This window comes from Schistocerca nitens, chromosome 4 (genome assembly GCF_023898315.1).
Source record: "Schistocerca nitens isolate TAMUIC-IGC-003100 chromosome 4, iqSchNite1.1, whole genome shotgun sequence".
Taxonomy (NCBI): Eukaryota; Metazoa; Arthropoda; class Insecta; order Orthoptera; family Acrididae; genus Schistocerca; species Schistocerca nitens.
The window spans coordinates 162,085,128-162,097,629 of NC_064617.1; the positions used below are offsets into that span (position 1 = coordinate 162,085,128).

General features: G+C 43.6%; 1 protein-coding gene across 1 annotated transcript in view; it reads right to left on the reverse strand.

Annotated features, from left to right (window-relative positions):
* The window catches only part of LOC126252179 (solute carrier family 22 member 7-like), a gene marked incomplete at its 5' end in the record, with an annotated part of 157,856 nt that overhangs the window by 94,430 nt on the left and 50,924 nt on the right, over positions 1 to 12,502 (reverse strand). The window contains one exon of the mRNA XM_049953049.1: positions 766 to 919. Coding sequence (XP_049809006.1) covers positions 766 to 919 — 154 coding nt within the window. The remainder of the gene's footprint in view (positions 1 to 765; positions 920 to 12,502) is intronic.

The window sequence follows — 12,502 nt, forward strand, 5'->3', positions numbered from 1 at the left end:
GCGCATTTCATAGGGGTGCTTCATTACGTTTTGTTAGAGTCTGTAGCCGATTTCCCTACATTTCGGAGAGAGTCGCTCAAGAAGGCAGTAAGTTCTTGGTGCTGGTACAAGGTAAATTTTATTCTAAATAGGAGTGACTCGAGCATTTTGGACATTTTCGAATATTCCCAAATAAGTTATCCTGCGGAGTTATAAACGCGGAAGCTGACATGCGTCAAAAGAGTTGGCAGTTATACAGCATTTATTACTTCTGGTACGTAAATGATTTATTAATTTTTCAGAAAAAGTATTGCCATTTTACCGCGGTAAATTGAGTAGCTACGGCATTCTGATCGCCAATATCTTGTTTCTGTAATAGGAACGTTTTTTGTGAGCTGACCCCTGGTGTTGGCACGCCTATTTCCTATCCTGGTATTCTACTCCTTTGGGAAGGCTCATCAAGTCTCCTAGGAAACACTTATGAATAAAGCATTCAACTGATTGAGAGACTCCACGCGAGTGAACGTCAGGATCAAAACATGGGCAGTTCGATTTCGAGACTAATAGGAGCTACGATATCTCCATTTTCTAGCCTTTGAATATGCTGATTTGATAACATATAACTGCATTTATTGACAAGACTTACCCTCATATATCTTTCATAAATTTGCGGTTGATTTTTGCGTCATTTCTATCTCTTGAAGTTCTGAGAACAGTTAGTATGTAACACCATAGTGCTAAAACAATGTTATGACAGCAGCTGTGTGTGTTGATGCACTTACCAACAGACAAGGCAGATTCATGCATTGGTCCGGCCGCTGCTGTTACGAGGGACTGTGCCAGGATGAACAGCACCAGGACGTCTGGTGTGAGGACCAGCACCAGTCTGCTGATGACGTGGGCAGCCAGGCAGAGGAACTGCAGGAGCTGCCGTCCGTACCTACAATCGTAAACGAAAGTGAGTTACGTTGGTGTCAGGAGGGTGAATTTCGTACTTATTAAGGCGCTCGTACTGAGATTACTAATCCCTTTAAGAGATTCAGGAAAACTAATATACTATTCTGCTCTTCTGTCAGGATGTATTGCACCTGGAGCAGCTCCATTGTCGATTAAGGATTCCAGCTACGGAGGTAGGGCCATACTATGAGGTTTCAGATGCCTAGTAATCTCAGTAACTTGCCTCAGTTCGCAAGTATCTTCGAGACGCTAACGCTTCGTGTCAGCATCCCCTTGACGAGAGCACGTAAGTCGCTGATGGCCAATGGGTCGCGATAAATAAGGTTCTCCTGATTCTGCTCTGATATTGGTGTGTGTGTGTGTTGGGGCTTATGGGCGCTCAACGTCGAGGTCTTCAGCACCCTCGCACACATTAAAAGGACCGAATGTGGACAGACCTAATCAAACTGAAGCACACACGCAAAGAAAGCAGGAAAAGAAGGAAAATGCTACATAAGAAAGTAATACGTGAGGACAGGGAAAACGCAGCAGCAAGAATGCTACAGGAAATAGTCATTGGCTGGCCACTTACATAAAATATGGGCGAGCTTGTCACACAGTGAGCAAATTAAGATCCTCTCCCTAAAATCTTTATAAAACATTTGACATGGCACAGAATTTTAAAACTTTAACCGCATTCGTCCGACTGTAGCCTAAAAGAGATTGCAGATCCGCTGGCATGTCAGCCGCGGCCCACTGGTCAGAAAATAAAACACAATCCAATAAAACGTGGCGCACAGTGACCCGGACGCCACAAGCACCACACATTGGAGGGTCCTCTCGCCGGAGCAGGAAGCCATGCGTCATAGGGCTGTGACCGAAACCGAGTGAGGAGGACCTCTTCCCGTCGACGGGGCTGAAAGGAAGTGAATTAATATGAATTGATACGTAAGAAACCGCGTAGCAGAATCAAGATTAAAGAGAGCAGTAGCTGTGAAGTTACAGAATTTAGCTCAATTGATTTCGGAAATTGTCTTATGAGCGTTATAGGTGCGAAATTCTCTGTATGCTCCTCATCTTTACGTGAGCAAGTCCGTGTACAACTAATTCTCTTATCATATTTATAATAATCAAATAGTACAGAAAGATATTGATAGGTGATAGCTTGTAAATGTCTAAATGTTTGTTTTATGTTACATTATTTGTTTGAGGTACTCCGCGGGTGGCGTGCGCCGGATGGAGTTCCTCAGTAGACATACCTACATCGCAGCAGGTGTTACATGGCGCTAACAATTCTATATGGATTGCCAAGGATGACCTGACAGTACTACCTCACGAGATTAGTTAACGAAAACGAAATACAGCTACGTTGTTAAAAGAAAAATAACGAATTACATAAAAGCAGACGTCCGCGTTTGAGCTTAGCATTACAGGGTGTTACAAAAACGTACGTCCAAACTTTCAGGAAACATTCCTCACACATAAATAAAGAAAAGATGCTGTATGGACATGTTTCCGGAAACGCTTAATTTCCATGTTAGAGCTCATTTTAGTTTCGTCAGTATGTATTCTACTTCCTCGATTCACCGCCAGTTGGCCCAATTGAAGGAAGGTAATGTTGACTTCGGGGCTTGTGTTGGCATGCGACTCACTGCTCTACAGCACTAGCATCAAGCACTTCAGTACGTAGCATCAACAGGTTAGTGTTCATCACGAACGTGGTTTTGCAGTCAGTGCAATGTTTACAAATGCGGAGTTGGCAGATGCCCACTTGATGTATGGATTAGCACGGGGCAATTGCCGTGGCGCGGTGCGTTTGTATCGAGACAGATTTCCAGAACGAAGGTGTCCCGACAGGAATACGTTCGAAGCAATTGATCGGCGTCTTAGGGAGCACGGAACATTGCAGCCTATGACTCGCCACTGGGGAAGACCTAGAACGAAGAGGAGACCTGCAATGGACGAGGCAATTCTTCGTGCAGTTGACGATAACCCTAATGTCAGCGTCAGAGAAGTTGCTGCTGTACAAGGTAATGTTGACCACGTCACTGTATGGAGAGTGCTACGGGAGAACCAGTTGTTTCCGTACCATGTACAGCGTGTGCAGGTACTATCAGCAGCTGATTGGCCTCCACGGGTACACTTCTGCGAATGGTTCATCCAACAATGTGTCAATCCTCATTTCAGTGCAAATGTTCTCTTTACGGATGAGGCTTCATTCCAACGTGATCAAATTGTAAATTTTCACAATCAACATGTCTGGGCTGACGAGAATCCGCACGCAATTGTGCAATCACGTCATCAACACAGATTTTCTGTGAACGTTTGGGCAGGCATTGTTGGTGATGTCTTGATTGGGCCCCATGTTCTTCCACCTACGCTCAATGGAGCAAGTTATCATGATTTCATACGGGATACTCTATCTGTGCTGCTAGAACATGTGCCTTTACAAGTACGACACAACTTGTGGTTCATGCACGATGGAGCTCCTGCACATTTCAGTCGAAGTGTTAGTACGCTTCTCAACAACAGATTCGGTGACCGATGCATTGGTAGAGGCGGAACAATTTCATGGCCTCCACGCTCTCCTGACCTCAACGCTCTTGAGTTTCATTAATGGGAGCATTTTAGAGCTCTTGTCTACGGAACCCCGGTACCAAATGTACAGACTCTTCGTGCTCGTATTGTGGACGGCTGTGATACAATACGCCATTCTCCAGGGCTGCTTCATCGCATCAGGGATTCCATGCGACGGAGGGTGGATGCATGTATCCTCGCTAACGGAGGACATTTTGAACATTTCCTGTAACAAAGTGTTTGAAGTCACGCTGGTACGTTCTGTTACTGTCTGTTTCCATTCCGTGAATAATGTTATTTGAAGAGAAGTAATAAAATGAGCTCTAACATGGAAAGTAAGCGTTTCCGGACACATGTCCACATAACATATTCTCTTTCTTTGTGTGTGAGGAATGTTTCCTGAAAGTTTGGCCGTACCTTCTTGTAACACCCTGCATATACCTGCAGTCAATCATGCCGTGAGGTAGTTAATTAACTTTAATTAATAGAACGATGAATGTCGTAATTATTCCCATTGTTCACTTGGTAACCACGTTGAGAAGCGAATCTGCTAAGAAAATAATGTGAGCAGAGGTGCTGCAGAAGACAGATCAAGGCTGGGCAAGTGTGCATCATAAAAGTAGCCGAAAGCTTGTGATAATTTTTGTATTTAACGTAGAACCACAATGTCCGATTTATTTAATAGCGGTATTGTTAAACCGTAATTATATTGTGTGTGAGTCTTGTGTATGATGTTTACAACAATGATGAACCTATGTTGTTCAGAAATGGAGAAAAGTTTATGTCAAACTATCTGAATTGTAAACGATTTTAAAATAATTATTATTACATTTACTGAATATTTATTGTCATTCCGTAATGATGTTACAAGTTTGCATGCATGGTGGAGAAAGATGTACACTGACCAGCCAGAACATTATGAGAAATTACCTAATAACTGGTATGTCCACCTTTGGCAGGCATAACAGCGGCGATGCGTAGTGTCATGGAACCAGTGAGGTCTAAGTAGGACGCTGGAGGGAAGTGGCACCACATCTGCACGCACAAGTCCCGGAATTCCCTTAAATTGCTGGCAGTGGGTTGTAGCTCTGATGCCACGTTTAGTCACACCCAAGACGCGTTCGACCTAGTTCTGATATGGTGAGTTTGGCGGAGGGGTCTCCCATCAATTTTAACTGCCACTGTGGTCCTAGAACCACTCCGTCACCCTCTGGACTTGTTACATGATGTATTATCTTGCTGAAAAATGCCTATGTCGTCGGTCAACAGGACCATCATGAAGGAGTGAACATGGTCTGCAACCAGCGGATCTCTACGTGAATGTTCCCGTGAACTTCATGGAGCTGCCGCCAGCTTGTCTCCGTCCTGCAGTACAGGTTCCCCTGGAAGGCAATGAATTCGTGACCCCCCCCCCCATCAGCATGACGAAGAAGGAATCGGGATTCATCAGACCATGGCAGCTTTCTGCCACTGCACTGACGTCCAGTACCGATGGTCACGTACCCATTTAAGTGGTATTAGCAGATATCCTGGTTTTAACACTGGCACATGGGTGAGTCTTCTACTGCGAGGCCCATCGTTTGGAGTGTTTGGTGTACTTTGTGTTCAGACAGACTTGTACTCGGTCAAGCACTGAAGTCTCGTGTCAGTTCCGTCTCATTTCGTCGGCTATCCTATCAGTTGGCCAAGCCTTTGCCAGCATTAAAGTCTGATGTTACTTCCGCCACAGTCCGTCGAATGACCTTTTTACGAGTCTGCCGAGCATACGATGTCGGACATCAGTAATGAGCGGTGGCCGCCCAACTCCACGACGTCTGGACGTGTTTTCACCTTAGATACACCATGTCTTGAAGACAATCACAGCAGTCGTGCTGTTTTCGAAACGCTCATGTCGAGTCTCTATGCCATCAAAGCGTGCCCTTGGTAAAATTCAAATAGATCGCGTGCATTCCTCGTTCTGCAGACGGACAGCAAGCTCATTGACAGTAAATGCACCGTGCTTGGGTCTATCTGGCACTCATTCCTCGCTAGGTGACGTCGCTAACGCCTGAACGGGTTTATATCGATAGTACGTCGCTGATCATAATGTTCCGTCTCATCAGTCTATGTATCAGTTTGCGGTAAGGGACTCCCGAGCGGAAGCGGAAGGCTGGAGCGCTGTAAGTGAAAACTGTATGAATGCATGATGTCTGTTCTATCCGACATACCCTAAAGAACAGACACCACATGAGATCGGCAGCTGTCATACATATTATGTGAATTGATGGTGGTTGAAACGACAGAAAATAGGAGGAACTAATGATATCCCCGGCCGAGGTGGCCGAGCGGTTCTAGGCGCTACAGTCTGCAACCGCGCGACCGCTACGGTCGCAGCTTCGAATCCTGCCTCGGGCATGGATGTGTGTGATGTCCCTCAGTTAGTAAGCTTTAAGTAGTTGTAAGTTCTAGTGGACTGATGACCTCAGAAAAGTCCCATAGTGCTCAGAGCCTTTTGAACCATTTCAACTAATGGTATCAGCTGCATTCATGTGAATGATTCACCACTTGAGCAGCCTTCAGAACGGAATCAAAAATTAGTATGCACGGAGGAAACGGACGGGGATTCCGGATAGGTGGTGCTAGATGGGAATGCAAGTCGGCTGTGAAGCGTGCCGAGATTGTCTGCGTATTTCTGATAACACTGTGTCCGGATGGCGCATTAAGCAAGAGATCCTGGAATAGAGTCCCAGTCGGACACATATTTTAACGCGTCTCCGCTGATAACGCATGAAGTATCGATGCAGCTCAAATTATTATTTCTTCTCTTTCCGTCCCTGTATCCGCCCCTCCAATTTTAATTTACATATTAAATGAAAAATATTTTGATATGTCTGACAGTGGTCTTGTATTTCAACTACATTGTTTTCAATTTTTTTTGGAGAATGTAGTGTGGACAAAAACAATAAGAAAAGTCCATTAAACAGTGCTCTAAAGTGCACATCTTAAGTGCTATGACCTCCTGTTCATCACTGCAACCGTTAAGTACACCTCTTCTGCTAAACAAGTGGCCATAGCTCTTATGGTGCGCACATTTTAGTGCTACATCCGCAGGTAGCTAGATATGGGAGGGACTGTCAGAGCCCCAGAAGAAATGGAGAAACGAAGGAAGGTTCCAGGCAATAGAGCTCCCTGAAGAAGAGTCAATCAATCTAGTGGCAGGGAGCGAAACAGGACAGGCAGACTACGGACAGGGCAACACGGCAGAACATGCACAAACAATGTAGACGGCAGTGAGGCGCAAAAAGAAGCCGTCGGCACAACGATGACGATAAGGCCAAGAGCAGCAAGGTAGTTACCTAGCACTCCTAATACTGTGAAGACCGAACCGACAGTATTAAGTGCGTGCACTGAACTGACACACTGTCGTATGGTTTCTCGGGGCCTCCCACCGAGCGATATGGCGCAGTGGTTAGCATACTGGATTTACATAAGGGAGGACGACGTTACAAATCCGCATCCGGCCATCCACATTTAGGTTTTCTGCGATTTCCCTAAATCGTTCCAACTGGGGCGGTTCCTTTCAAAGGGCACTGCCGATTTCCTTTCCCTTCCTTGAGACAATCCGAGGTGATACGTCTATAACGACCTCGGTGTCGGCCGGACGTTAATCCGAATCGCTGGGATTGGACATGGTGCCCTGGTTTAACTTTCAATGCCCATGGGAGACCGCCTATATGCCGGCCACATGGAACGCTATTGGCGAGATGGTGGCGCTCTTGTCTTGCCAGCATAGCGCTGCTCGCCAGTGATGCCACTTACATTCGGCTGAACAATGGGCGATGCAGCTAACGTTTACGTGCACGCAGACGAGGTGTCCTACATCAGAAGACATGGCACCAGCTGGTTAGCTTGAGTCTGCGCTCTCATCGCTCTCCAGCGGAACTGTCGGCTCTATTTGGCTCGCAAACGGTACAATCTGATCCTTAACATTTTCGCGCGTAAGATTCCAGCTTTAGCTCTATTAGCAAGCACATTTCCTCTCCTATCCATCTGCTTGTCGTCTTACGCTGTCCTTGGTGCACGAAAATATAAACTTCAGTATCCGTGAACAGGAAATAAGTGAAAAAGGAAAGATACATGTCAGGGTCAAGTAAGGACATCAAGTTGATTAAAACGAACAAACTCACTCCTGACAGAGGTAGCACTTATATTTTATAACATCAAGTATTGCATAAGTTAATTTAGTACGTAATTATGACAACCTACTGTAAAATGGGAAGGGGCCGCTACGCAATGCGCTACGCTGTAGCTCCATTGCAATAGACTATGTAGTTTGTCCTGATTTTCTGCAGGCTTTAATCGCTGATACGTTAATAATTATATTTAATTATAGCGTATCCTGAAAAGAACGATACGTTTTACATGAACATTTAATGTACAGTTGCCCCAAAACGGCTTACCCTGGTGACACGCCAGGTCTATCACGACAATACGTAAATGTGAAACCTTTTCAATCACCAATATGACATTTCCCGTATTTTTATCACAGCAAGTCGTATCAGTAACGATTCGTTCTCGAGACTTTCAACGTTCTTGAGCTTAGAAACAGCATATATTCACGGGGCATAAGGTATAACATAAAACCCAGCTGACATGGAGTTCTACTCAACAAGACAAATACAATATGGTGTCTCGCTTACTGCAGGCCTCAAGCCTTACGCATCTGAAGCAGGGAGCGGTCTTACTACCTGCTGTCTTTACTGTAGCCGAAATACCGCAGAACGTATTCTGTCTCTCACATACGGAAAAGGATCCTCAACGTGAAATAACAGGAGGTGGCTTCACAAATCTAATAGAGCGCCACGTCAACGTTAGATAAATCGTCCCACGTGCCGACTTCTTTACGGCCATCTAAGTCCATCACCACTGGCGGTTAGCGGGCATTCAACCTCTCTCATGCCCAATACCAGATTTAGTGATCATGTTTGCTGGTCAATTTTTCTTTTTATTTTTGTCCATACTTCCTCCTCCCCCTAAAAAACGGAAAGCATAGAACTTGCAGTACAAAACGTCCACTGTCAGAGTGATCTGAATTATTTTCTCTTATAGCTTTCGACTTAGTCGTTTGCTGAACATAGTTCCTCACGCCAAATTGATACTTTTGTCCTTCTCCAGGACCACCGAAACTCTGTAACGACTTTAAGGAATCGCCCAGGATAAGACGTCGTCAAGTAATTGAACAGTGACAATAAACGCTAATAACACAAAAATGGTTGAAATGGCTCTGAGCACTATGGGACTTAATATCTGAGGTCATCAGTCCCCTAGAACTTAGAACTACGTAAACCCAACTAACCTAAGAACAACACACACATTCATGCCCGAGGCAGGATTCGAACCTGCGACCGTAGCGGTCGCGCGGTTCCAGACTGTAGCGCCCAGAACCGCTCGGCCACGATCGGACGGCAATATCAACACATTCGCGTGTATTTAGCGCTGAACAATAAATATAGAAAATAATTTCTCTAAATTTAATTAAATTTCGAAAGGTCTTCCGCGTTGAACAATCGAAATCTGAAAGTCAGGGACGCATATAGTGGCATTCCGCACCTGTGTGCGTGACACACTTGCAGCTCCTTATTTGGTACCAGTAGTTCGAGCAGAGGCGACAGAGAGCACAGTGGGCGTGCTCAGCCTGTCTAGTGGCGATTAGCTGGCCACAAACAAAAAGATTTTAGTGACAGGCTACGAATATTTCCGCTGGATTCTGCATCACGCTCAGTTGCTGCCCGCACTTTAGGCCAATCAGCACCCGTGGGCCTTTAGCTGCAGTACTCTGAGCCGGTGCTTCTGCCAATCCTGCTGTGAAGGGAGACGTTCGGAATGTCCGTGAGCTTTGCTGTGGATTTCACGTCTTAGAAAACTTTTTCTCCTACATGCATAGTGAAGCAGTGGACAATTGACCACATCGAAAAACTTTTTCGATTGCTAGTTTGTAGAAATTGCCTAATCAACATTACAGGTACCATAACATAAAAACAGGACGTACAAAGAGATGGTTGATGCTTTTCCAAACGTATATCACCTTTGGACCTAAATGAAAGAAAATCACTGGTGCAGTGTTGAAAGTTGAACGTTAATATTTCTTCGGAAAGTAGACCACTGATTCTGCTGTGGCGTGCATTCGCAAACACAGAGTCTGATATATTAATATCGGAATAGTAGCGAGTAAACAGTTGTTGACAGTGAGAAGCAGCCTGTTGTGGAGAGGAGCCATGCCGCAGATGAGGTAGCAGCCTGCCGTGACCGTGGTAGCAGCACCAGAGCAGACTATGGTAATAATTGATGATTTTTAGTAATTTTTCATTTTGTTGCACGTAGTTGTTGGTTGCTTGCGCACTGCAGGGAATTGTGAGGTTTGTGTATGCCTACATTGCGATTAATACCGGTGTCTTTGTTGTGATCAGATATGTGATTCTTCATTATAGACACTGTAGAATAATTAAAGTTGTTGCTAATGTATCTGCCGAAGAAAATGAAAGGTCTGAGTAAAGTTGGTCAGTGCTGAAATCGTCAATTTTCTGAATTAATTAAATTAAAAGTTTTTCTTGGTTTCCTTCATATTTGTATACTGTGTAAGGTTTGTTGACGAAACCCCTCCTGACCATTGAATTTTTACATAAAGAAATGCTAGCAGTTATATCAGTAGTTGTGGGCATGTATTGTACTATGCATGGGTAACATTACTTCTTTTTAATTAGTTTGACATGTTGCTGGATGCAGTTACAGCTGCAAGATGAAGTAAATTGTCTGTTGTGTACAGGAGCATTATCGTATTAATTGTTACGAGATGTTACAGAATATTTGTATAATTGCAGGCAGACACGAAAGACTTTGATTTTTTTTCATTTATGGGAAGAGTAATACATTTCTGTTTCTTGTTCTGTCAGAATACTAATATATTCATAGATGGAGCTTTAAACATTTCTACACGTCTCTCACCAGTACAGTAAAATTGCAAATAAGGTATTAAACGAAGTTTCATCTGGCGACCCTGCCATGATTTCGTTTCTTTGGATGATTTCGCAGTTAGACATATCTCGTCTTGCTACTACATTTGCAAAATTTTATCCGATAGCAGTTAGGTAGTAATTGCTGGAAAGCATTTTTGTTGCTAGCACGCTGCTCAGCATTTATTCAAAAAAAAAATAATTATTTCGACGGTTTCCTGGTTCAGAATTTGTTTATTTATTTTTTAACAGTTAACAGTTTTGTGTTAAGACATTTGGTTTGCATTTTGTGTCATTTTCTTCATTGCTACGACAGTGAAAACTGCAGCGCAGGAAGGAAGAGACAAGACTGTAGAAGTAGTTCCAAACAAAGTTTCGGAAAATTTGAGATGTAGTGTAGAAAAATCTTATCAGGATGATCCAGTCAGAGAAATTTTGAACATTACTCTGAATAATCAGAGTGTAGTCCAATATCAATCAATCACGCATGACGAACTGCAGGGAACTACAAGTAATTCAGGTGCTAAAAAAACCGTGACACAATTCGATTTTGTTGTAAGAGATTCAGGTATGGTTTATACACCTACAGAGCAAATTCATTTTGTCTTCCCCTCTTTCAGCAATAATTTTACACGGTTAATACTTGCTCAGTGCAGTGGGATTAAAAAATCCAACGAGGGACTTGATACAGAGATCAAAGAATCTAAGGATGAGATTAACGACAATTTAAACCGTAAATTCGAAGAAATATCAGAACGGTTGTAAATTCAGCTACGTGACGAACTCAGGTCTGATATGAATTATCTTGAGTCCAGACTTGTCCAGGAACAGTCTGCTGACATTGTTGAGTTGAGACAACAGACGTGACAACAAAAACTGCAAATAGAGGAATTAGCGCACAAATCCGAGTCATAACAGTCACAGACTAACTCAGTAGTTGCAACGTAAAATCAGTTGATGACTGTTGCAAAAGGAGTCGAAGAACTATCCGAGAAAGAGACTCAAAGAAACAATGTTTCAGATAAAAGATCAGGCGATACTCATCCGGTTCTCATAGCTGATACCAAAGAATTTCAGTCTTTGAACCGTTTTAAGGAAGGGGAGACGAGGATTAATCAGCAAAATAAACGTGACGTGACAAAATACGGGAACACCTTGCCAATATCAAAGAAAAGATCGCTTGTGATAATGATGCCAATAGATTTAATAATTTTCATGTTAGGAATCCCAGTCAATGCACTAATTTTGGAAATGGTGATTACTTCTCTCGCAAACATAATGTGTTTGCAAGACATTACGACCATAAATAAGCACCTGTAGTCTACATGTAGCGTTGTTGATTAGAAATGAAAAAGTCCTGGCTCCCGTGTTTGAAACACGCCATCGCTTTAATTTTGATTGATAATCAGTAATGGCGGCCGAAGACTTCCTGCATAACAAGTCACCCTCATTCTGCCAACGGCGTTGTCAAAGAGAGTGGAGGAACGGACAGAGGTCCAGGGTACACTCTTGTCCTTCATGTGGGAAACTACCCCAAAGGCGTAAAAATCAGTAATGATCAACGGCATGAGGATGCAGAAGGCAATGGAAACTACTCCATTATAGGCACATAACGTACATACATAGTAAATGCGGCTTGTAACTGAAAAAGTGTCATGATGATCTCTCCATTGGCAAAACATTCCGGCATACTCCTCCATTAGAATCTCCGGGAGAGACCTGCCAAAGGGGAGGTAACCACGAGAAAAAGATTTAAAAAGCAACAAATGGATTACGTTCTACGACTAGGGGCGTCGAATGTCAAAATCATGAATGCGGTGTGGAATCTAGAAGACCTGAAAAGGGAAATACAACGGCTCAGTCTGGATGTAGTAGGGGCCAGAGAAGTGAAATGGAAAGATGACAAAGATTTATGGTTAGATGAGTATTGGGTAATATCATTAGCAATAGAAAATGGTATAGCGGGAGTAGGATTCGTTATGAATATGAAGGTAGGGAAGAAAATGTGTTACTGTGAACAA